This window comes from Theropithecus gelada, chromosome 19 (genome assembly GCF_003255815.1).
Source record: "Theropithecus gelada isolate Dixy chromosome 19, Tgel_1.0, whole genome shotgun sequence".
NCBI classification, from domain to species: Eukaryota; Metazoa; Chordata; class Mammalia; order Primates; family Cercopithecidae; genus Theropithecus; species Theropithecus gelada.
Window position 1 is genome coordinate 15,761,211 of NC_037687.1, and position 24,993 is coordinate 15,786,203.

A 24,993-nucleotide genomic window follows, 5' to 3' on the forward strand; every position below is an offset into this window, starting at 1 on the left:
TGCAGTAGCCACCTCAGTGAATGACATTCCCATCCCTCCCAATCAGAGGTCTTCTCTTGGCAGCTCTAATGAATCAGCCCGGGAGTAAAACTTTCAGTCCCTTCGATGACTCAGGGCAGTCAAGGGTGAGGTTTGGCCTTTGGGGTGGGAACCCTGGGGTAGACATGGACAGCATGGGCCCGATCTCCCCACCTCATCCCCACCACGGACACCCATAACAAGGCATGTCCAGCCTTCACAGTGAGGACGATCTAGGAGTCACCCCTTCCTTGCACAAACAGGGAGATCGTGGCTCAGAGAGGGTGTGGCCACACTCAGGGTCACACAGCAAAGTCAAAGATAAGATTCTAGACTGCCTCCCTCCCGTCTTCCAGTTTTAAGGTGGAAAAATGTGTCCTCCCAGCAGGTGTGACTCAGCGACTTGTGTTTATTCTTAGAATCCAGAGTCCACAGTGGGTGAGGGGTCACCCCGCTCTCCTATAGCCCGGCTTCTCTGTGGTGCCATCAGATTCGGATGTGGAAGGTGCTGTGTGTAGAGAGAAAAAGAGTCAATGCCTTCAAGGAGTGGACAACCTCTTTTCCTCCTCCCCCTCAACACGCTCACGGCAATTCCCTGGGACAGGCAGGAAGGATGCCGTGTGGACCTCTCAAACAACCCTAGGCCGGGGGACCCCCACAGGGGTTGACAGCACGTGCCTTTACTTTTTAAATTTTTTTGTTGTTGTTTTTGAGACGGGGTCTCGCTCTGTTGCCCAGGCTGGAGTGCAGTGGTGTGATCTCAGCTCACTGCAACCTCTGCCTCCTGGATTCAAGTGGTTCTCATGCCTCAGCCTCCCGGGTAGCTGGGATTACAGGTGCACGCCACCATGCCCAGTTAATTTTTCTATTTTCAGTAGAGACGGGGTTTCACCATGTTGGCCAGGCTGGTCTTGAACTCCCGATCTCAAGTGATCTGCCCACCTCGGCCTCCCAAAGTGTTGGGATTACAGGTGTGAGCCACTGTGCCCAGCCTTTTTTCTTTTTCTTTTCCTTTTTTTTCCTTTTTAAAAAAATTTTCTTTTGGGGGGGTGGGGGGAAGATAGTCTCACTGTGTCGCCCAGGCTGGAGTACAGTGGTGTGATCTCGGCTCACTGCCACCTCCAATGCCCAGGGTTCAAGCGATTCTTCTGCCTCAGCCTCCCAAGTAGCTGGGGTTATAGGCGCCCGCCACCACGCCTGGCTAATTTTTGTATTTTTAGTAGAGACGGGGTTTCACCACGTTCGCCAGGCTGGCCTCAAACTCCTGACGTCACGTGATCCGCCCGTTTTGGCCTCCCAAAGTGCTGGAATTACATGAGTCACCATGCCTGGCCTTTTAAAAATTTTTTGAGACAGGATCTCACTCTGTCTCCCAGGCTGGAGTGCAGCGCCTCAATCACTGCTCACTGCAGCCTCCACCTCCTTGGGCTCAGGCAATTCTCCCACTTCAGCCTCCCGAGTAGTTGGGACCACAGGCGTGCACCACCATTGACAGCTAATTTTTGTTGTTGTTTGTTTGTAGAGATGGGGTTTCACCATGTTGTCCAGGCTGGTCTTGAACTCCTATGCTCAAGCGATCCACCCACCTTAGCCTCCCAAAGTGCTAGGATTACAGGCATGAACCACCACACCCTGCCATATGATATAAAGTTTCAAATAGCTAGAAGGAGGATACTGAATGTTCTCAACACAAAGAAATAATACACATTTGAGACGATGGATATGCTAATGACCCTGATCTGTTCATCATACATTGTATGTATTGAAACCATTATGTGGCCTGGCGCAGTGACTCACCCCTGTAATCTCAGGACTTTGGGAGGCCAAGGCAGGAGGATCAGTTGAGGCCAGGAGTTTGAGAACAGCCTGGGCAACAAAGCAAGACCTTGTCTCCACAAAAAAAAAAAAAAAAAAGGTTTTTAATTAGCTAGGCATGGTGGTGTGTGCCTGTAGTCCCAGCTACTCCAGAGGCTGAGTTGGGAGGATTGCTCTTGAGCCCAAGAGGTAGAGGCTGCAGTGAGCTGTGATTGTGCCACTGTACTCCAGCCTGGGCAACAGAGTGAGACCCTATCTCAACATTTTCAGCACCGTCTCAGGTTATAGATAAAAACAAAAACAGGCCGGGTATGATGGCTCACACCTGTAATCTCAGCACTTTGGGAGGCCGAGGTGGGCAGATCACCTGAGGTCAGGAGTTCAAGACCAGCCTGGCCAACATGGCGAAACCCCATCTCTACTAAAAAACACAAGAATTAACCGGGCTGGTGGTGGGCGCCTGTCATCCCAGATACTCAGGAGGCTGAGGCAGGGAGAATTGCTTGAACCTGGGAGGTGGAGGTTGCTGTGAGCCAAGATAGCGCCACTGTACTCCATCCTGGGTGACAGAGCGAGACTCTGTCTCAAAAAAAAAATTAATTAATTAATTAATAAAATAAACAAAATTAGCCAGGCACAGTGGCACGTACCTGTAGTACCAGCTACTTTTTTTTTTTTTTTTTTTTTTTTTGAGACAGAGTCTTGCTCAAGCTGGAGTACAGTGGCGCAATCTTGGCTCACTGCAACCTCCACCTCCCAGGTTTGGGTTGAAGTGATTCTCCTGCCTCAGCCACCCAAGTAGCTGGGACTAGAGGTGTGCCCCAGCATGCCCAGGCTAATTTTTGTATTTTTAGTAGAGACTACTGCCTCAGCCTCCTAAAATGCTGGGATTACAGGTGTGAGCCACTGGGCTCGGCCCTATAGTCCCAGCTACTTGGGAAGCTGAGGTGGGAGGATCTCTTGAGCCTAGGAGTTGGAATCTGCAGTGAGCCGACTGCACCATGCACTGCAGTCTGGGTCACAGAGTGAGACCCTGTCTCAAAACAAACAGGCCGGGCAAGGTGGCTCATGTTTGTACTCCCAGCAGTCCGGGAGGCCAGAGTGGGTGGATCACTTGAGGTCAGGAGTTCAAGACCAGCCTGGCCAATATGACAAAACCCTGTCTCTACTAAAAATACAAAAATTAGCTGGGTGTGGTGTCACATGCCTGTAATCCCAGCTACTCGGGAGGCTGAGGCAGGAGAATCACTTGAACCCCGGAGGCGGAGGTTGCAGTGAGCTGAGATCGCACCACTGCACTCCAGCCTGGGCAACAGAGCAAGACTCCATCTCAAAACAAACAAAACAAACAAAAAGGAACATCACTGTGTACCCCATGAATATGTACAATCATTATTTGTCAATTCAAAAAATAAAAAATAAAGTGAAATTTTAAAATTATAAAATAATAGTAGCAGCAACAGCAATTTATTAAACACCTATTGTGTGCCAGGAGCTGTGCTGAATTTTCTCCATATATTAATTTGGGGTTCAGCAAACCTTTTTCTGTAAATGACCAAATAGTTGATGTTTTCAACTTTACACCATGACGCAACTCTGTTGTTGAAGCACACAAGCAGCCATAGACAAAATGTACACAAACGGGTGTGGCTGTGTGCCAATAAAACTTTATTGATGGGCCAGGCGAGGTGGTTCACGCCTGTAATCCCAGCACTTTGGGAGGCGGAGGCAGGCAGATCACGAGGTCAGGAGATTGAGGCCATGCTGGCTAACACGGTGAAACCCCATCTCTACTAAAAATACAAAAATAAATTAGCCGGGCGTGGTGGCGGGCGCCTGTAGTCCCAGTTACTCGGGAGGCTGAGGCAGCAGAATGGCGTGAACCCAGGAGGCGGAGCTTGCAGTGAGCCGAGATTGCACCACTGCACTCCAGCCTGGGCTACAAAACGAGACTCCGTCTCAAAAGAAAAAAAAAACTTTATTGATGGACACAGAAATTTGAATTTCGTATCACTGTCATGTGTCATGGAATAATCTTTTTTTAATTTTTTTAAAAAAATTTAAATGTATTTATTTTTGAGACAGAATCTCACTCTGTGACCCAGGCTGGAGTGCATGGCACAATCAAAGCTCACTGCAGCCTTCACCTCCTCGGCTCAAGCAATCCTCCCACCTCAGCCTCCCAAGTAGCTGGGACTACAGGCATGCACCACCGCACCTGGCTATTTATTTATTTATTTGTAGATATGGACTCTCCTTATGTTCCCCAGGTTGGTCTCAAGCTCCTGGGCTCAAGAGGTCCTCCCCACTTAGCCTCCCAAAGTGCTGGGATTAAAGGCATGAACCACCCCACCTGGTTGGAATATTATTATTCTTTTTTTTTTTTTTTTGAGACGGAGTCTCGCTCTGTCACCCAGGCTGGAGTGCTGTGGCCAGGTCTCAGCTCACTGCAAGCTCCGCCTCCCGGGTTCCCGCCATTCTCCTGCCTCAGCCTCCCGAGTAGCTGGGACTACAGGCACCCGCCACCTCGCCCGGCTAGTTTTTTGTATGTTTTTAGTAGAGACGGGGTTTCACCGTGTTAGCCAGGATGGTCTCGATCTCCTGACCTCGTGATCCGCCCATGTCGGCCTCCCAAAGTGCTTGGATTATAGGCTTGAGCCACCGCGCCCGGCCGGAATATTATTATTCTTTTATTGTTTTTCAATCTTTTGAAAATATAAAAGCCATCCTTAGCTCACAGGAGGTACAAAACCAGGCTTTGGGTCAGATTGGCCTATTGGCCATACTTGGCCCTGCAGTGGGGGCTGATTTTCCCCAAAGGCTGCCAAGTACAGTTGCACAGTCTGTTCACTGCAAACTGTTGAGGCAATAAAGGCTGAAGTCCAGCCACATTCTGCTTGCTGAAAGAGGTGTATCCACCCGCAGGAGGTGCCCAGGGGGTCCCTAATTATCCCCATTTTACAGATGCAGGGACTGAGACCAGGGAAATTGAGAAAGTTCCCCAAGGTCACAAAAGAATGCATAGAGGAATTTTCGGAAACAGAGTCTGTGAACTGTCTCCATAAGAGCCCCTTCAGATGTGCAAATGGACTGTGGGTGGTGGTGGAGAGCATCACCTGAGGAAGTCTGGTGCCCGGAGGATCATGTTCCGGAAGTCTTCCAGGGACAGCCGACCATCATGGTCTCCATCAGCCTCATCCAGCACCTTCTCACACACCAGGCTCACCTCCTCGGCGCTCAGCTCCCCCCGAGTCAGTTTGGTCACCGTCTGCTCCAGGTCCCACGCACAAATGTAGTCGTCGTTGTTAAAATCTGCAGAGCAGGATGGATGGGGAGTGACAGCAGGTGGCAGGCGGGCTGGGCCGGCTGTGGGCACATACTGTGCCTGTGTTACAAGGTCGGGCACGGTGGCTCACACCTGTAATCTCAGCACTTTGAGAGGCTGAAGCGAGAACACCTGAGGTCAGGAGTTCGAGACCAGCCTGGCCAATATGGTGAAACCCCGTCTCTACTAAAAATACAAAAATTACCCAGGTGTGGTGACATGAACCTGTAATCCCAGCTACTCAGGAGGCTGAGGCAGAAGAATCACTTGAGCCCGGGAGGTGGAGGTTGCAGTGAGCCGATATCTCACCACTGTATTCCAGCCTGGGCAGCAAGAGTGAAACTCCGTCTCAAAAAAAAAAAAAAAAGAGGAACTGAGGCCCTGGGAGGGCACCCAAGACCTTGTAAAATCTGGAACTTTCCTTAAAATTGGGCAGGGACTTGCTGGGAGTTCATTCATTCATTCAACAAGTACTTATGTGACGACTTTTTCATTCGTTCTTTTTTTTTTTTCTTTGAGATGGAGTCTCGCTCTGTGGCCCAGGCTGGAGTGCAGTGGCGCAATCTCGGCTCAGCAACCTCCACCTCCCGGGTTCAAGCGATTCTCCTGCCTCAGCCTCCCAAGTAACTGGGATTACAGGTGCCTGCCACCACACCCGGCTAAATTTTGTATTTTTAGTAGAGAGGGTATTCCCCATGTTGGCCAGGCTGGTCTCAAATTTCTGACCTCAAGTGATCCACCCACCTCAGCCTCCCAAAGTGCTGGGGTTACAGGTGGGAGCCACTGCACCCTGCCTGATTCATTCATTTTTACAAGTATTGAGTGCCTGCTGGGTGCTAGGCACTATAATAACTTTTTTATTCACTCATACAAGTATTTATTGAGCATCCGCTATGTGTCAGGCATCACAGTAACTGACTTCATTCACTCACTCAACAAGTATTTATTGAGTGCAATTTTCATTCATTCACTCGCTTAACAAGTATTTATTGAGTACCTACTGTGTCCTGGCACTGTGATAATAATTTTTCATTTGCTCATTCGAAAAATAGTTATTGGCCCGGCACAGTTGCTCATGCCTGTAATCCCAGCACTTTGGGAGGTTGAGATGGGTGGATCACCTGAGGTCAGGAGTTCCAGGCCAGCCTTGCCAACATGGTGAAACCCCATCTCTACTAAAAGTACAAAAATTAGCAGGGCGTGGTGCGGGTGCCTGTAATCCCAGCTACTAGGTAGGCTGAGGCAGGAGAATCGCTTGAACCTGGGAGGCGGAGGTTGCAGTGATCTGAGATCGCGCCATTGCACTCCAGCCTGGGCAACAAGAGCGAGACTCTGTCTCAGTAAAAAATAAATAAATAAATAAAAATAGTTGGCTGGGCGCGGTGGCTCAAGCCTGTAATCCCAGCACTTTGGGAGGCTGAGGCGGGCGGATCACGAGGTCAGGAGATCGAGACCATCCCGGCTAACCCGGTGAAACCCCATCTCTACTAAAAAATACAAAAAACTAGCTGGGCGAGGTGGCGGGCGCCTGTAGTCCCAGCTACTCGGGAGGCTGAGGCAGGAGAATGGCGTAAAATCCGGGAGGCGGAGCTTGCAGTGAGCTGAGATCCAGCCACTGCGCTCCAGCCTGGGCGACAGAGCGAGACTCCGTCTCAAAAAAAATAATAATAAAAATAAATAAATAAATAAAATAAATAAAAATAGTTATTGAGTGCCTACTATGTGCCAGACACTGTAATAGCTCTTTCATTCATTTATTCAAGTATTTATTGAACACCTACTATGTATCGAGCACCATGGTAACTGTTTTTCATTCATTCACTCACTCAACAAGTATTTATTGAGTGTCTATTGTGTGCCAGGCACTCTGATAACTTTTTCATTCATTCATTCATTCATGCAACAAGTATTTATTGAGCACCTACTATGTGTTGGGCAACATGGTAACTATTTTTCATGTACTCACTCAAAAAGTATTATGGTGGCAGGGCACGGTGGCTCATGCCTGTAAGCCTACCACTTTGGGAAGCTGGGGTGGGTGGATCACTTGAGGTCAGGAGTTCAAGACCAGCCTGGCCAACATGGTAAACCCCATCTCTACTAAAAATATAAAAAATCTGGCTGGGTGCAGTGGCTCATGCCTGTAATCTCAGCACTTTGGGAGGCCGAGGTGGGTGGATCACCTGAGGTCAGGAGTTTGAGACCAGTCTGGCCAACATGGTGAAACCCCATCTCTACTAAAAATACAAAAAATTAGACAGGCATGGTGGCGGGTGCCTGTAATCAATCTCAGCTACTCAGAAGGCTGAGGCAGGAGAATTGCTTGAACCCAGAAGACGGAGGTTGCAGTGAGCTGAGATCACGTTACTGCACTCCAGTCTGGGGGACAGAGCAAGACTTTGTCTCAAAAAAACAAAAGCAAAAAACAAAACAAAACAAAACAAAAAACCAAGTATTTATTGAGTGCACACAAGGTGCCAGGCACTAAGATAACTGTTTTTCTTTCATTCAGTCATTCAACAAATATTTACTGAGCCAGGCTCAGAAGACAGATGGTGAGCAAAATAGATACTGTCAGTACCTTTGAGTCTTCTCAGGGACAAAGTCAATAAGAAGTGAACAGGTCAAGGAACAAGAAATTAAGCAGCATTGCCTGGTGCTAGAAGAGAAATAGGATGGTGGGATAGGGGGATGAATGGGGAGAGGCCTACTTTCAACCCAGACTTCAAGGATAAGAAGGAGCCAGGGGATCTGGACGCGGTGGCTCATGCCTGTAATCCCAGCACTTTAGGAGGCCGAGGCGGGCGGATCACCTGAGGTCAAGAGTTCGAGACCAGCCTGGCCAACACGGCGAAACCCCATCTCTGCTAAAAATACAAAAATTAGCCGGGTGTGATGGCATGTGCCTGTAATCCCAGCTACTCAGAAGGCTGAGGCATGAGAATCACTCGAACCTCAGAGGCGGAGGTTGCAGTGAGTCAAGATTGAGTCACTGCACTCTAGCCTGGGCAAAAAGAGCGAAATTCCATCTCAAAAAAATAAAAAATAAAAAAAAATAAGTAAATAAGGAGCCAGGCGAAAGGTGTTCTAGGCAGAGGGTTCAGCAGAGGCAAAGGCCCAGAGGCCGAAGACTGTGTTTCAGGAACAACAAGGCCCGTGTGGGCTCGAATAGAGTTAGCAAATAAATGAGCTGGGGAGGCACTGGAGTGGGGTAGAGGACAGGGTCACGCAGGGCCTCAAAACCTCTGGGGAGACATTTGTGATGTGGGTGCCACCCACCCAGTTTCCACTCCCCATCCCATCCCCATGCTCCCCAACCCCAGGGCCATGCACACACCATAAATTTTAAAAGCATAGTAAGCCTTGAGGTCGCGGGGAGCCATTTCGCTCATCACAGAAAACATGTCCAAAAAGTTATCCAGGGTCATGTGGCCATCCCCATCCTCGGAGAAGACCTGGGCAATCCTCTGGCGGAACGGGTTGTCCTGGGGAGAGAAAGGAAGCTGGGAGGCCACCCTCCGACCCCCAGGATCTCTGGGGGTCCATGTGGTCTCACTCTGAGCACCCACTTTCTGGGAGTCTCCAAGTATTCTCCATCAAGACCCACTCCCTTCCATAGTCCCTGGACAGGACTTTGGACAACTCCACCCTCTGCCCCTGTGGTCTGAGCAACCTTGACCCCACTTCCAGCTCTTGGAGCAGCCATGTGACCCAGGCAAGGCCAATCAGAGAGTTCCATTCACCTGGCAACAGTGATTGGCTCTGGGATGGGCATGTGACTCAAGCTAGCCAATCAGAGACTGCCCTGGGACATTTTTCTAAAAAATTGGGAGGGAGAGGACCTCATTACTGCTGCTTGCAAAGCTCACAGAAGCTAAAGCTGAGTGGCTGAGAGGTCCTTTCACAACCTCAAGAGGAGAGGCTGCCTTAGACTGAAACCTCTTCCTGGAAGGAGCCGAGAGATGGGGGGAGATTCCTGAGCACATCATCAGAGGCCCTGGTTCCAGCCATACCTGACACTGTCCCTGCCTCTGGATTTTTTTGTTGTTGTTCAGGGGCAATCCATTCTGATCCAATCCATTCTGTCCCTCTCAAATAAGGTTTTTGTCACTTGCAATAAAATCAACCTTAGTCACAGTCAGTTACTCAACCCACAAGTTCCCTTGGATGCACAAACCATGTGTCAAACATCCTGCTGAAAAAAATCTGCATTTAGCAGCTCCTGTTGCAAGAAGAACTAACGTTCTCTGAGTACTTGACACAAAACACACCCTGTACTGAGTTTGTTACCTGTATTATCTCATTTCATTCTCCCAATTCTGAGGTTTTTGAGACTCAGTCTCACTCTGTCGCCCAGGCTGCAGTACTATGGCTAGATCTCTGCTCACTACAACCTCCACCTCCCGAGTTCAAGCAATTCTCCTGCCTCAGTCTCTCTAGTAGCTGAGATTACAGGCGTGTGCTACCACGTCCAGCTAATTTTTGTATTTTTAGTAGAGACAGGGTTTCACCATGTTGGCCAGACTGGTCTCGAACTCCTGACCTCAGGTGATCCACTTGCCTCGGCCTCCCAAAGTGCTGGGATTACAGGCTTGAGCCACCACGCCAGTCAACTCTGGGTTTTAACCCTGTCTCTGTGACACTGTAGCTGTGTGACCATGAACAAGTGTCTTAACCTCTCTGAGCCTCAGTTTTCTTATCTGTAAAATGGGGATAACTGCAGCACCGACCTCGGAGGAATGCAACGAGAGACATCTCTACTATTTTTTCCCCTGTCTGTCCCATGGCCTGGGTGTACCTTCAGCTCGGGCATGCTGCCAATGAGCTCGTAGGGCACCTTCACGTCGGGGCAGGTGGTATAGTCGAGGGGCACGAGCTGCGGGGCCAGGTCCTGGTAGCGATAGAAGAGCCTGATGTGGGGAGGAAAAAGCTGGGAAAGGCTGGGAGCAGGGAGCAGGCAAGAGGCTTGTCCCTTCTTTGTTTTTTGAGACGGAGTCTCGGTCTGTCGCCCAGGCTGGAGTGCAGTGGCACAATCTCAGCTCACTGTAACGTCTGCCTCCCAGGTTCAAGCAATTCTCCTGCCTCAGCCTCCTGAGTAGCTGGGATTGCAGGCACACCCTGCCACGCCCAGCTAATTTTTTTGTATTTTTAGTAGAAACAGTGTTTCACCATGTTAGTCAGGCTGGTCTCAAACTCCTGACCTCAGATGATCCACCTGCCTCAGCCTCCCAAAGTGCTGGGGTTACAGGCGTGAGCTACCGTACCCAGCCAAGTCCCTTCTCTTTCACATTCACAGCTGCTCACTGCACACCGAGGGATACTGTGTCCCCAAGAACCTTCAGCCCTGGGCCTGGACCTCAAGCATACAGAGCCCGACACAGGCACCCCTACCTCCCTGGGGGCAGGGCCAAGGTGCAGAGAGGGCCACAGGACAAAGGGAGACTGGACTGGGGAAAGCAAGCTAGGGAAAAGGGGGTTCCTGGAAAAGGGGACATTGGTGCTGGGCTTTGAAGCATGAGTAGGAGTTTATAAGGCAGATGGAGTTGGGAGAAGGGAGGGTGCTTATGGCCAGATCACAGCAAGCATTCAGAGAATCCTCTATAATCCATACATCTCTGGATATCGTCATGTTATCAGCAAGACCCTGCCTCCAAAGATACCTTCACTTTCATACCTTCCGTTCCTCTCCTCATAATGGGAGGAAGGGGCTGGGTGCCGTGGTTCACACCTATAATCCCAGCACTTTGGGAGGCTGAAGTGGGTGGATCATCAGAGGTCAGGAATTCGAGACCAGCCTGGCCAACATGGTGAAGCCCCATCTCTACTAAAAATACAAAAAAGTAGCTGGGCATGGCGGCAGGCACCTGTAATCCCAGTTACTTGGGAGGCTGAGGCAGGAGAATCACTTGAACCCGGGAGGAGGAGGTTGCAGTGAGCCGAGATCATGCCACTGCACTCCAGCCTGGGCAACAAGAATGAGACTCCATCTCAAAAAAAAAAAAAAAAAGGCGAGGATGGTTTCCTCAAATGGGTCAGAGCAGAGACAAACAGCTAATATTCACATTTTTCTAAAGGGCAGACAAAAGGCATTTTGCAAATAACTGAATACCACACACACTGTCTAGATTGTAAGGCCAGTCAGTTCTCCACTCAGATGCCCTCACCTGGTGACACCATACCTTCATTAGGGCATGCTGAACAGCAGCCTTGCAGAGACCATCCTTGGTGGGTCTGAGGTTCCCAAGCTGCTAGGGACTCTCTCTGAGAGAGACACGAGTCCCTGGGTCATATGATGACTAGGAACTCAATGAAGGTAGGGTGGGGAGACCTAGAACTTCCCTTCTGACCACTCAGTTCCCTGTCGGGGTCCCCTCAGGGAATACCCTGGGTTTAGGTTTCTGTATGGCTCTGAGCAAGTTCCTCTCCCGCTCTGTGCTTGGGTTATTCTATCTGATAAGCAAGAAGCTTGGGACAGACGAAATGTCAGCCTTCAACCGCCTTGGGGCTCCGTGCATCTACCCTTCAGCCTGGGGTCAGCCCCGCCCTGTCTGAGCCTCAGTTTCCCCATTGGTAATTTGATCATGATGGCCAAGGTGACCCTGCAAGCTGTCCTCACCCAGACAATGGGGCTCACGAGTAAAAGGTGTGGCCATCAATAATGGATGTCCTGTTACTACACAATTGGGGCCTTGGCCCCGATCACACTGCAGCCAAACCCTGGCCAGCTTGGGTTTCACAGCTCCAAGTTCATGGGCCGGGGCCCCTGGACAATGGCCCCACAGGCTGAGTGATGATATGGGGTTCTCATCTGTGCCCATCGTGCTCGGTCACACCAGGGACCTGCAGCAGCCTTGGGCCACCTCCCCATACCCTCACCTTAATGCCAAGCCCGCAACCCAGAGTGGGCTCTGGACTTTGCACCTGGGCTCCCAGCCTCAAGTCCCAGTCTCAGGAGAATCTTTATCTTTCATTTTGTTTTTTTGAGACGCAGTCTCGTTCTGTCACCCAGGCTGGAGTGCAGTGGCGTGATCTCGGCTCACTGCAACCTCCGCCTCCCAGGTTCAAGCAATTCTCCTGCCTCAGCCTCCCGAGTAGCGGGGATTACAGGCGCCCACCACCACGCCCAGCTGATTTTTGTATTATTAGTAGAGACGGGGTTTCACCGTGTTGGCCAGGCTGATCTTAAACTCCTGACCTCAGGTGATCCACCTGCCTTGTCCTCCCAAAGTACTGGGATTACAGGCGTGAGCCACCGTGCCCAGCCTCAGGAGACTCTTTCTAACAAGCTGATGCTCTCTGCCCTGCTCATGCATGCTCCATGGCTCCCTGCCGCCCTTGGGAGAAAGCCCAAGCTCATCAGCCTACAGACTGGGACAATATGACAAGATGTGACTTCTCAGCTTTTCCCTCTCTGCCTCCATGCACTGACCACACCTGCCCCCCTTCCCCATTTGAGTCCCATCAAATTGGAAATACCAGTTGGGCATGGTGGCTCACACCTGTAATCCCAGCACTTTGGAAGGCTGAGGCAGGTGGATTACTTGAGCCCAGGGGTTTAAGAACAGCCTGGGCAACGTAGTGAGACTCCCATCTCTACGAAAAAATACAAAAATGAGGTGCACATGGCGGCTCGCACCAGTGGTCCCAGCTACTTGAGAGGCTGAGGTGGGAGGATCACCTGATCTTCGGAGATCGAGGCTGCAATGAGCCGCGATTGCACTACTGCACTCCAGCCTAGGCAATAGAGACCTATCTCAAACAAAAAAGAAAAGAAGGAGGGGAGGGACGGAGGGAGGGGAACGAAAGAGGAAAGAAAGAGAGAAAGAGAGAAAGGGAGAAAGGGAGGAAGGGAGGAAGGGAGGAAGGGAGGAAGGGAGGAGGGGGGAAGGGAGGAAGGGAGGAGGGGGGAAGGGAGGAAGGGAAGAAGGGAAGAAGGGAAGAAGGGAAGAAGAAGGGAAGGGGGGAAGGGGGGAAGGGAGGAGGGGGGAAGGGAGGAAGGGAGGAAGGGAAGAAGGGAAGAAGGGAAGAAGGACCACACACACACACACACACACACACACCCCAAATTGCAAATATCCTCCAGCAATGAATAGAAAGTTGTTTTTCCAGATCTTTTCTCTCCACCTCCCTGGACTGACCTCATGATCTCCTTCCTTGTGAAAAACGTGCAGTCCTGTGGAGAGAGGTGTTGTCTTAACCCAAACCCTGCCTCTGGGGCCTCCTCCCACAGCCTCCTCCCTCCACCCCACACTCACACAGATGGCCCAATGCTGCCACACACAGAGCCGAATGAACCAGGAACCCAGACAGACGGTACACCCGGATGAAGGGATTCTGTTCCCACTTCCCAGAACACGGAACCAAAGCTGTCAAACCCACTGAGGACCCCTCCTGACCCCTCTACCTGATACGCTTCCAGCTGCTCGTGTGTGAAGACTGTCTGCTTGTTGCCCATGGTGTGAACCACAGCCCAGACTCGGGGACGCACGCCGAAGGCTCCCAGCTTCCTCGGGGCCACACGGGTTGCCAGGCTGTTGTGTACCAGTGTCTGGGCAAATCTCCCTGCCCTGGCTGTCACCCGCCCACCCACGCCGTCACCCCCTGCTTGGTGAGACTCAAATTACAGCCAGGCTCTCTGGACAACAGCCTGCATGTGTCCATGGGTGAGGATAAGGGCTGTGGGACATCACAGAGAAGCCCTCAGTGGGGAGGCCACATCTGCCACCATCAGGTGAGGCTGGGGTTACGGGGCACACTCAAGAGACAGGCAGGGTACACGGAAGGGCTATGGGCACACTCCAGCTCAAATTCCAGCTCTCTGCCCACTAGCTGTGTGGCCCTGGGCAAGTCACCTGACTTCTCTGAACCTCATTCATGAGATGAAAATTACATTATACCTACCTCATATGGTCATTCTCAGGATCTGAGATATAAAAAAAAAAAAAAGATTTTGGCTGGGTGAATTGGCTCATACCTGTAATCCTGGCACTTTGGGAGGCCGAAGCAGGTGGATCACCTGAGGTCAGAAGTTCAAGACCAGCCTGGCCAACACGGCGAAACCCCATCTCTACTAAAACTACAAAAATTAACCTGCTATTGTGGTGCATGCCTGTAATCCCAGCTACTCCAGAGGCTGAGGCAGGAGAATTGCTTGAACCAGGAGGCGGAGGTTGCAGTGAGCCGAGATCACACCATTGCGCTCCAGCCTGGGCGACAGAGCGAGACTCCATCTCCAAAAAAAAACGGTTTTGGTTGGGTGAGGTGGCTCATACCTGCAATCCCAGCACTTTTGGAGGCAAAGCATGAGGTTCGCTTGACGCCAGGAGTTCAAGATCAGCTTGAGCAGCATGGCAAGGCCCTGTCTCTACTAAAAATACAAAAATTAGCTGGACGTGTTGGTTCATGCCTGTGGTCCCAGCTACTTGGGAGGCTGAGGCAGGAGGATTGCTTGAGCCCAGGAGTTTGAGGCTGTAGTGAGCCATGATTGCATCACTGCACTGGGAACATGAACAAGCTAGATGAAGTTCTGGGGTGTGCATTGACGTTATTATCATTATTTTATGATGTTTTATTTTTTTGAGACAGAATCTCACTCTGTTGCCCAGGTTGGAGTGCAGTGGCATGATCTTGACTCCCTGCAATCTCTGCCTCCTGGGCTCAAGCGATTCTCCTGCCTCAGCATCCCAGGTACCTGGGACCACAGGTGTGCACCACCATGCCAAGCTAATTTTTTGTTTGTTTGTTTGTTTTGTTTTTGTGGTTTTTTTTTTTTTTGAGACTGAGTTTCGCTCTGTCGCCCAGGCTGGAGTGCAGTGGCGCAATCTTGGCTTACTGCAAGCTCCACCTCCCGGGTTCACGCCATTCTCCTGCCTCAGCCTCCCAAGTAGCTGGGACTACAGGCACCTGCCACCAAGCCCGGCTAATTTTTTTGTATTTTTAGTAGAGATGGGGTTGCACCGTGTTAGCCAGGATGGTCTTGATCTCCTGACCTCGTGATCCTCCCGCCTCGGCCTCCCAAAGTGCTGGGATTACAGGCATGAGCCACCACGCCCGGCCTGTTTTTTGTATTTTTTTGTAGACATGGGGTTTCACCATGTTTCCCAGGCTGGTCTTGAACTCCTGAGCTGAAGCAAATCTTGTGCCTCAGCCTCGCAAAGTGCTGGGATGACAATTGTTAGCCACCGTGCCCACCCTATTATTATTATCATGTTATGCTATGACTTGAAAAAAGTGATCCAAGGTTTAAGGTTGATAAACAGTGAATTAAATAACACCAGATAGAGTTCTTTGTTGCAGGAATTGTCAGAGCCTTTAATATTCTGCCAGGCACAGTGGTGCACACGTGTAATCCCAGCTACTCCAGAGGCTGCAGCAGGAGGATCCAGGAGTTCTGGGCGATGGTGCACTATGCTGATTGGATGTCCACACTCAGTTTGACATCAGTATGGTGGCCTCCCGGGAGCTGGGGACCACTGGGTTACCTAGGACAGGTGAACTGGCTCAGGTAAAAAATGGAGCAGGTCAAAACTCCTGTGCTGATCAGTAGTGGGATTGTGCCTATGAATAGCTACTGCACTCCAGCCTGGGCAACAGAGTGAGATTCCATCTCAAAAAAAAAAAAACAAAAAAAAACCACACACACACAATTGACTGGGTGCGGTGGCTCACGCCTGTAATCCCAGCACTTTGGGAGGCCATGGCAGAAGGATTATCTGAGGTCAGGAGTTAGAGACCAGCCTGGTCAATGTGGCGAAAACTGTCTCTACTAAAATACAAAAATTAGCCAGGCATGGTGGCAGGCGCCTGTAATCCCAGCTACTTGGAAGGCTGAGGCAAAGAGAATTGTTTGAACCTGGAAGGCAGAGATTGCAGTGAGCTGAGATCACACCACTGCACTCCAGCCTGGGTGACAGAGTGAGACTCAGTCTCAAAAGAAAAAAAGATCGAGATCTAGATTTTTTTTTTTTTTTTTTTTTTTTTTGAGATTGAGTCTCACTCTGTCACCCAGGCTGGAGTGCAGTGGCTCACTGCAGCCTCCACCTCCCAGGTTCAAATGATTCTCCTTGCCTCAGCCTCTGGAGTAGCTGGGATTATTACAGGTGCCTACTACCACACCTGGCTAAATTTTGTATTTTTAGTAGAGAAAGAGTTTCACTATGTTGGCCAGGCTGGTCTCAAACTCCTGACCTTAGGTGATCCGCCTGCCTCAGCCTCCCAAAGTGCTGGGATTACAAGCATGAACCACCATGCCCAGCCATTCAAGAATGACTTTTAAAAAATAAACGATATCAAGCGTTGGTGAGGGTATGGAGCAACTGGAACGCTCATACATTGCTGATGGTGATGCAAAATGGTATAGACACTCTGGAAAATAGGTTGGTTGGGCTTTTTAAATAGAATTAAACTTAACCTTACCACAAGACTCAGGGCCTGGTATGGTGGCTCATGCCTGTAATCCCAGCACTTTGGGAGGACAAGGCAAGAGGATCGCTTTAGCCCAGGAGTTGGAGATGAGCCTAGGCAACATTGTGAAGCCCCATCTCTACAAAATATACAAAAATTAGCCAGGCATGGTGGCATCCAGCGACTTGGGAGGATTACTTGAGCTAGGGAGGTCGAGGATGCAGGGGCCTATGATCAATCCACTGCACTCCTCTCCAGCCTGGGAAACAGAGTGAGATCCTGTCTCAAAAAAAAGACTCTTGGTTGTTTACCCAAAGGAAATAAAAACCTATGTTCAACTGAGAGTGACCCCTAATGTAAACTATCCACTATCCACTGTGGGTGATAATGATGTATCAGTGTCAGTTCATCAATTGTAACAGACTAGCTACTGTCATGCACTTGCGCCTGGGGGATGTTGATTGTAGGGGAAGCTATACAAGTATGAAAGCAGCAGGTGTACGGGAAATCTCTGTACCTTCTGATCAATTTTGCTGTGAACCTAAGACTGCTCTAAAAAATAAAGTATAGCCTGGGTGCAGTGGCTCGCAACTGCAATCCTAGCACTTTGGGAGGCTAAGGCGGGTGGATCACTTGAGGTCAGGAGTTCGAGACCAGTCTGGCCAACGTGGTGAAACCCCGTCTCTACTGAAAATACAAAAAAAATTAGCTGGGCATGGTGGCTCATGCCTGTAATCCCAGCTACTCAGGAACCTGAGGCAGGAAAATGGCTTGAACCTGGGAGGCGGAGTTTGCAGTGAGCTGTGATCGTGTTGTTGCACTCCAGGCTCCAGCCTGGGCAACAGAGCAAAACTCTGTCTCAAAAAATAATAATAAATTAATTAATAAAGTATAATGTAAAAAAAAATTTTAACTGGTTCACACAAAAACCTGTCATGCCCACAGAATGGGATAAATGCTCAGATGCTCAAGTCATTTATATAAAATGGCATAATATTTGCATATGGCCTATGCACATCCTCCATGCACTTCATTTATTTATTTATTTATATTTTATTTTATTTTTTTGAGACGGAGTCTCGCTCTGTCACCCAGGCTGGAGTGCAGTGGCGCAATCTTGGCTCACTGCAACCTCCGCCTCCTGGGTTCAAGCAATTCTCCTGCCTCAGCCTCCGTAGTAGCTGGGATTACAGGTGCACACCACCACGTCCGCTAATTTTTGTAGTTTTAGTAGAGACAGGGTTTTGCCTTGTTGGCCGGGCTGGTCACGAACTCCTGACCTCAAGTAATCTGCCTACCTTGGCCTCTCAAAGTGCTGGGATTACATGAGCCACCATGCCCGGCCCTCCATATACTTTAAATTATCTCTAAATTACTTATAATATCTAATGAAATATAAATGCTATATAAATAGTTGTTATACATTTTTATTTGTATTCTTTTATTGTTGAATCATTTTTATTTGATTCGTTCCAGGTATTTTCACTCAGTGGTTTATTGAATCCATGGGTAAGGAAACTGGATATGAAGGGCTAACTGTATTTGCAAATCATATATCTCATAAGGAACTACTATTCAGAATATATAAAGAACTCTTGGGGCCAGGCACGGTGGCTCACGCCTGTAATCCCAGCACTTTGGGAGAACGAGGTGGGTGGATCACCTGACATCAGGAGTTCGAGACCAGCCTGGCCAACCTAGTGAAACCCTGTCTCTACTAAAAATACAAAAAAATTAGCTGGATGTGGTGGTGAGCGCCTGTAGTCCCAGCTACTCGGGAGGCTGAGACAGGAGAATCGCTTGAACCTGGGACGGGGAGGTTGCAGTAAGCTGAGATCGTGCCATTGCACTCCAGCCTGGGCAATAAGAGCGAGACTATCTTGAAAAAGAAAAAAACAAAAAACAAAACCCACAATAAAAACTGAGAACTCTTACATCTCAAAAATAGAAAGAAAAATAACCCAAATAAAAACATTATGCTGATCAAGGTAACTTTTGTAAAAAAGAGAAAAGAAGAAAACAAAACCGTTACGTTGAGTGAAAGAAGCTAGATATCAACGGTCCCATATAGTGTGATTCTATTTACATGAAACGTGCACACCACCACACCTGGCTAATTTTTTAATTTTTTGTAGAGACGGGGTCTCACCATGTTGTTCAGACTCATCTCAAACTACTGGGCTCAACCGATCCTCCCACCTCACCCTCTCGAGTAGCTGGGACCACAGGTATGTGCCACCACACCGGCTAATTTTTGGTATTTTTTGTAGAGATGAGTTCTCAATATATTGCTCAAGCTGTTCTCAAACTTTTGGGCTCAAGTGATCCTCTTGCCTCAGCCTCCCAAAGTGCTCAGATTGCACACCAGGCCAGGTGTGAGTCAGCACACCCAGCCTGGCATAGAAAAATTAATTTTGGCCAGGTGAGGTGGCTCATGCCTGTAATCCCAGCATTTTGGGAGGCCAAGGTGGGTGGATCACCTGAGGTCAGGAGTTCAAGACCAGCCTGTCCAACATGGAGAACTCCTGTCTCTACTAAAAATATATAAATGAGCCGGGCGTGGTGGCAGGCGCCTGTAGTCCCAGCTACTTGGGAGGCTGAGGCAGGAGAATCGCTTGAACCCATGAGGCAGAGGTTGCAGTGAGCTGAGATAGTGCCACTGAATTCCAGCCTGGGCCACAAAGCAAAAATCTGTCTCAAAAAAGAAAAATTAATTTTATCTTTGTATGGATCAATTCCACCTTCATTACAATAAACCATCGGCAACAATACCCCTTGCAATATAGGATATAGAACATAGGATTGTAATAATAAGAATACTGCACGTCACTAACCATCAGGGAAATGCAAATCAAGCCCACAATGAGATATCACCTCACAACTGTCAAGATGGTGATTAAAAACATCAACAGGCCAGGTGCAGTGGCTCACGCCTGTAATCCCAGCACTCTGGGAGGCCAAGGCAGGCGGATCACGAGGTCAGGAGTTCAAGACCATCCTGGCTAACACCGTGAAACCCCATCTCTACTAAAAATACAAAAAATTAGCCGGGCCTGGTGGCACATGCCTCGAGTTCCAGCTACTCAGGAGGCTGAGGCAGGAGAATGGCTTGAACCTGGGAGGCGGAGGTTGCGGTGAGCCAAATCGCTCCTGAAGGGGGCTAGCCCCTCCACAACCTGTGGGTGTTTCTCGTCAGGTGGGACGAGAGACTGAGAAAAGAAATAAGAGACAGAAACAAAGTATAGAGAAAGAACAGTGGGCCCAGGGGACTGGCGCTCAGCATACAGAGGACCCGCGCCGGCACTGGTCTCTGAGTTCCCTCAGTATTTATTGATCACTGTCTCTACCATCTCGGAGAGGGGGATGTGGCAGGACTATAGGGTAATGGTGGGGAGGGGGTCAGCAGGAAAACATGTGAGCAAAGATCTCTGTGTCATAAATAGGTTTAAGGAAAGGTGCTGTGCCTTGATGTGCACGTAGGCTACATTTATGTTTGACTTTACACAAACATCTCGGTGCATTAAAAAGCAGTATTGCCACCAGCATGTCTCACCTCCAGCCATAAGGCGGTTTTCTCCTATCTCAGTAAATAGAACATACAATCGGGGCCCGGCGCGGTGGCTCAAGCCTGTAATCCCAGCACTTTGGGAGGCCGAGACGGGCGGATCACGAGGTCAGGAGATCGAGACCATCCTGGCTAACACGGTGAAACCCCGTCTCTACTAAAACATACAAAAAACTAGCCAGGCGCGGTGGCGGGCGCCTGTAGTCCCAGCTACTCGGGAGGCTGAGGCAGGAGAATGGCGGGAACCCGGGAGGCGGAGCTTGCAGTGAGCTGAGATCCGGCCACTGCACTCCAGCCTGGGCGGCAGAGCCAGACTCCATCTCAAAAAAAAAAAAAAAAAAAAGAACATACAATCGGGTTTTATGCGGAGACATTCTATTCCCAGGGACGAGCAGGAGACAGATGCCTTCCTCTTATCTCAACTGCAGAGAGGCCTTCCTCTTTCACTAATCCTCCTCAGCACAGACCCTTTACGGGTGTCGGGCTGGGGGACGGTCAAGTCTTTCCCTTCTCATGAGGCTCTGTCTCAGACTATCACACGGGGAGAAACCTTGGACAATACCTGGCTTTCCTGGGCAGAGGTCCCTGCGGCCCTCCACAGTGCATTGTGTCCCTGGGTACTCAAGATTAGAGAATGGCGATGACTTTTACCAAGCATACTGCCTTTAAGCACTTTTTTAACAAAGCACATCCTGCATAGCCCCAAATCCATTAAACCTTGAGTCAACACAGCACATGTCTCTGCAAGCACAGGGTTGGGGCTAGGCTTACAGATTAACAGCATCTCAAGGCAGAAGAATTTATTTTAGTACAGAACAAAATGGAGTCTCTTATGTTGACTTCTTTCTACGTAGACACAGGAACAGTCTGATCTCTCTTTCTTTTCCCCACAGTGCCACTGCACTCCAGCCTGGGCGACGGAGTGAGACTCTGTCTCAAAAAAAACCCAAAACAATAACAACAACAAAAAGACAAGTGTTGTCAGAGGTGTGGAGAAATTGGAACCCTTGCATACCGTTGGTGGGAATGCAAAGCAGTGTAGCTGCTATGGAAAATGGAATGAAGGTTCAAAAAAAAAATTAAAATGATCGGCCGGGCACAGTAGCTCACGCCTGTATTCCTAGCACTTTGGGAAGCCAAGGCAGGTAGATCGCTTGACCTCAGGAGTTCAAGACCAGGCTGGGCAACATGGTGAAACTTCGTCTCTACAAAAAATACAAAAACTAGCCGGATGTGGCGGCATGCTCTGTGGTACCAGCTATCGGGAGGCTGAGGTGGGAGGATTGCTTGAGCCCAGGAGGTTGAGGCTGCAGTGGGTTGTGATTGTGCCACTGTACTTCAACCTGGGCAACAGACCCTGTCTCTAAAAAAAAAAGAAGAGGAAGAAGAAGGCAAATCACATGTTGTGTTCTTACCACAATGTCTTTGGGTTTTTTGTTTGTTTAAGATGGAGTTTCACTCTTGTCACCCAGGCTAGAGTGCAATAGCGCAATCTCAGCTCACTGCAAACCTCCCCCTCCCAGGTTCAAGGGATTTTCCTGCCTCAGCCTCCTGAGTAGCTGAGATTACAGGTGCCTGCCACCACACTCGGCTAATTTTTATATTTTTAGTAGAGACGGGGTTTCACCATGTTGATCAGGCTGGTCTTGAACTCCTGACCTCAGGTGATCCACCCCCCCTTGGCTTCCCAAAGTGCTGGGATTACAGGCATGAGCCTCCACACCCAGCCTTTACTACAATTTTTGTGTTACTGTAGTTTAAATATGCAGCTACCATATCATCTAGTAATTACACTTTTGGGCAATTCCAAAGGAATGGAAACTTATGTTCACATAAAAATCTGTAACAGATGTTTTATCATAATAACCCAAAACTGGAAACACCCACATGTGAATGGTTAAGCGAATGGATATGTCCATACCATAGAAAACTACTGGGGAACAGAAAAGATAAATATTCACGACTTGGATGAACCTCTAGGGAATTATGTTGAGTGGAAAACAAACCAATCCTAGCAGGTTACATATTGTATGATTCCATTTATATCACAGTCTTTTTTCTTTTTTTTTTTTTTTTGAAATGGAATCTTGCTCTGTCGCCCAGGCTGGAGTGTAGTGGTGCTATCTCCGCTCATGGCAAGCTCTGCCTCCCGGGCTCACGCCATTCTCCTGCCTCAGCCTCCCGAGTAGCTGGGACTACAGGCGCCCGCCACCACGCCCGGCTGGTTTTTTTTTTGTTTTTTTTTTGTTTGTTTGTTTTGTAATTTTCTTAGTAGAGACAGGGTTTCAGTGTGTTAGCCAGGATGGTCTCGATTTCCTGACCTCGTGATCTGCCCACCTCGGCCTCCCAAAGTGCTGGGATTACAGGCGTGAGCCACCGCGCCCGGCTATATCACATTCTTAAAATGAATGACAACATCAGAGAAATAGAGACCAGATCCCTGGTTGTCAGCTGTGCAGGAATGGGGGTGAGGGGACAAGTGTGTATGGCTACAAAAGAGCAACAAGAGGAATTTTTGGTTTTTTTAGAAACCCAGTCTCACTCTGTTGCCCAGGCTGGAGTGCAGTGGTGCGATCATAGCTCACTACAACCCCAAACTCCCTGGCTGAAGCAATCCTCCCGCCTCAGCCTCTTGGGTGCTAGGACTACAAGCACCTGCCACCCCACACCTGGCTAATTTTTATATTTTGTATTTTGGGAGGAGACAGGGTTCCAACATGTTGCCCAGGCTGGTGTTGAACTCCTTGGCTCAAGTGATCTGCCTGCTTCCGTCTCCCAAAGTGCTGGGATTACAGGCGTGAGCCACCATGCCTGGCCTCTGTTTACTTATTTTTTCTTTCTCTTTTTTCTTTTTTTTTTTTTTTTTTGAGATGGAGTCTCGCTCTGTAACCCAGGCTGGAGTGCAGTGGTGCGATCTCGGCTCACTGCAAGCTCCGCCTCCCGGGTTCACGCCATTCTCCTGCCTCAGCCTCCCGAGTAGTTGGGACTACAGGCGCCGGCCACCACGCCCGGCTAATTGTTTCTATTTTTAGTAGAGACAGGGTTTCACCATGTTAGCCAGGATGGTCTCCATCTTCTGACCTTGTGATCCGCCCGCCTCGGCCTCCCAAAGTGCTAGGATTACAGGCATGAGCCACCATGCCTGGCCTCTGTTTATTTCTTAAAACTGCATGTGAGCCTTCAGTTATTTCAAATTAAAAGTGTAATTTAAAAAAAAATTACTTCCTCTCCATTTAAACATACACATTTTTTTCCACATTTTAATACCCTCAAAATCAAGATGCATCTCGAAAGCGCTGTTGGAGCATTATCATTGCCTATACATGCACAGTCATTAAAAGCATCCGCTTCAAAACTCACAAAATGGAGGCGGTGACTAGGAATAAAATCCCCTAGGATGTGAGGAATCGGGGTGTGGAATCCCATGCGCTTAGCTACATTCCTGAAGTGGGAGCTCACTCAGTGAGCCTGACATTATTGCAAAGCTGGCTAGAAAGTCAAGCCCCACCCTCACTTAATTCCTTTACAGATTCTTTCTTTTCCCTTTTTTTTTTTTTTTTTGGAGATGGAGTCTTGCTCTGTCGCCCAGGCGAGAGTACAGTCGTGCGACCTCGGCTCACTGCAATCTCCGCCTACCGGGTTCCAGTGATTCTCCTGCCTCAGCCTCCCAAGTAGCTGGGAATACAGGCGCCCACCACCATGCCTGGCTAATTTTTGTATATTCAATAGACAAGGAGTTTCGCCTTGTTGGCCAGGCTGTTCTCGAACTCCTGACCTCAGGGGAACCACCTGCCTCAGCCTCCCAAGGTGCTGGGATTACAAGCATGAGCCACCACGCCCAGCCTCTTCCTTTTCCTAATAAACTTTCAGTTTTGAAATAATTTTAAATTTACATTAAAATTGCAAAGATGGGCCAGGCGCAGTGGCTCACGCCTGTAATCCAGGCACTTTGGGAGGCGAAGGTGGGCAGATCGCTTGAGGTCAGGAGTTCGAGACCAGCCTGGTCAACATGGAGAAACTCTGTTTCTACTAAAAATACAAACAATTAGCCAGGCGTGGTGGCATCTGCCTGTAGTCCCAGCTACTCGGGAGGCTGAGGCAGGAGAATCGCTTGAACCTGGGAAGCAGAGGTTGTAGTGAGTCGAGATCAGGCCACTGCACTCCAGCCTGGATGACAGAGCAAGACTCCATCTCAAAAAAAAAAAAAAATTAGTCGGGTGTGGTGGCACACACCTGTAATCCCAGCTACTGGAGAGGCTGAGGCAGGAGAATTGCTTGAACCTGGAAGGTGGAGGTTGCAGTGAGCCAAGATTGCGCCACTGCACTCCAGCCTGGGTGACAGAGTAAGTCTCTGTCTCAACAAATTAAATTAAATTAAATTAAATTAAATTAAATTAAATTGCAAGGATGATACAGACAGCTCCCATAATCCCATAACCCTCCCATACAGACCTGCCTTCCAATGGTTTTTTTGTTGTTGTTTGGTTTGTTTGTTTGTTTGTCTTTGGAGATGGAGTCTCACTGTGTCACCCACGCTGGAGTGAAATGGCAAATGGCAAAATCTCAGCTCACTGTAACCTCTGCCTCCTGGGTTCAAGCGATTCTCCTGCCTCAGCCTCCCCAGTAGCTGGGGCTACAGGTGTGCACCACCACACCCAGCTAATTTCTGCATTTTCAGTAGAGACGCAGTTTTACCGTGTTGGCCAGGCTAGTCTCGAACTCCTGACTTCAGATGATCCACCTGCCTCGGCCTCCCAAAGTGCTGGGATTACAGGTGTGAGCCACTGAGCCTGGCTCTAATGTTAACATCTTACATAACCACAGCACATTTAGCACTGCTAGGAATTTAACATTGGCACATTACTAT

The 24,993-nt window shown here is 49.2% G+C and overlaps 1 protein-coding gene across 2 annotated transcripts; it reads right to left on the bottom strand.

The window, feature by feature from the left end:
- Window positions 1-407: 407 nt before the first annotated feature.
- CIB3 (calcium and integrin binding family member 3) lies at window positions 408-13,657 on the bottom strand. 2 transcript variants are annotated; one of them, XM_025368527.1, is made up of 6 exons: window positions 13,563-13,657; window positions 13,297-13,331; window positions 9,957-10,068; window positions 8,496-8,643; window positions 4,950-5,145; window positions 408-526 (listed from the first exon to the last, which is right to left on the bottom strand). In XM_025368527.1, the coding sequence occupies exons 1-6, from the start codon at window positions 13,611-13,613 to the stop codon at window positions 505-507; spliced, it is 564 nt and encodes a 187-aa protein (XP_025224312.1). In that variant the 5' UTR covers window positions 13,614-13,657; the 3' UTR covers window positions 408-504. The 2 variants fall into 2 exon arrangements, with proteins under 2 accessions (XP_025224312.1, XP_025224313.1); XM_025368528.1 differs by lacking the exons at window positions 9,957-10,068; window positions 13,297-13,331.
- Between the last annotated feature and the right edge of the window lie 11,336 nt (window positions 13,658-24,993).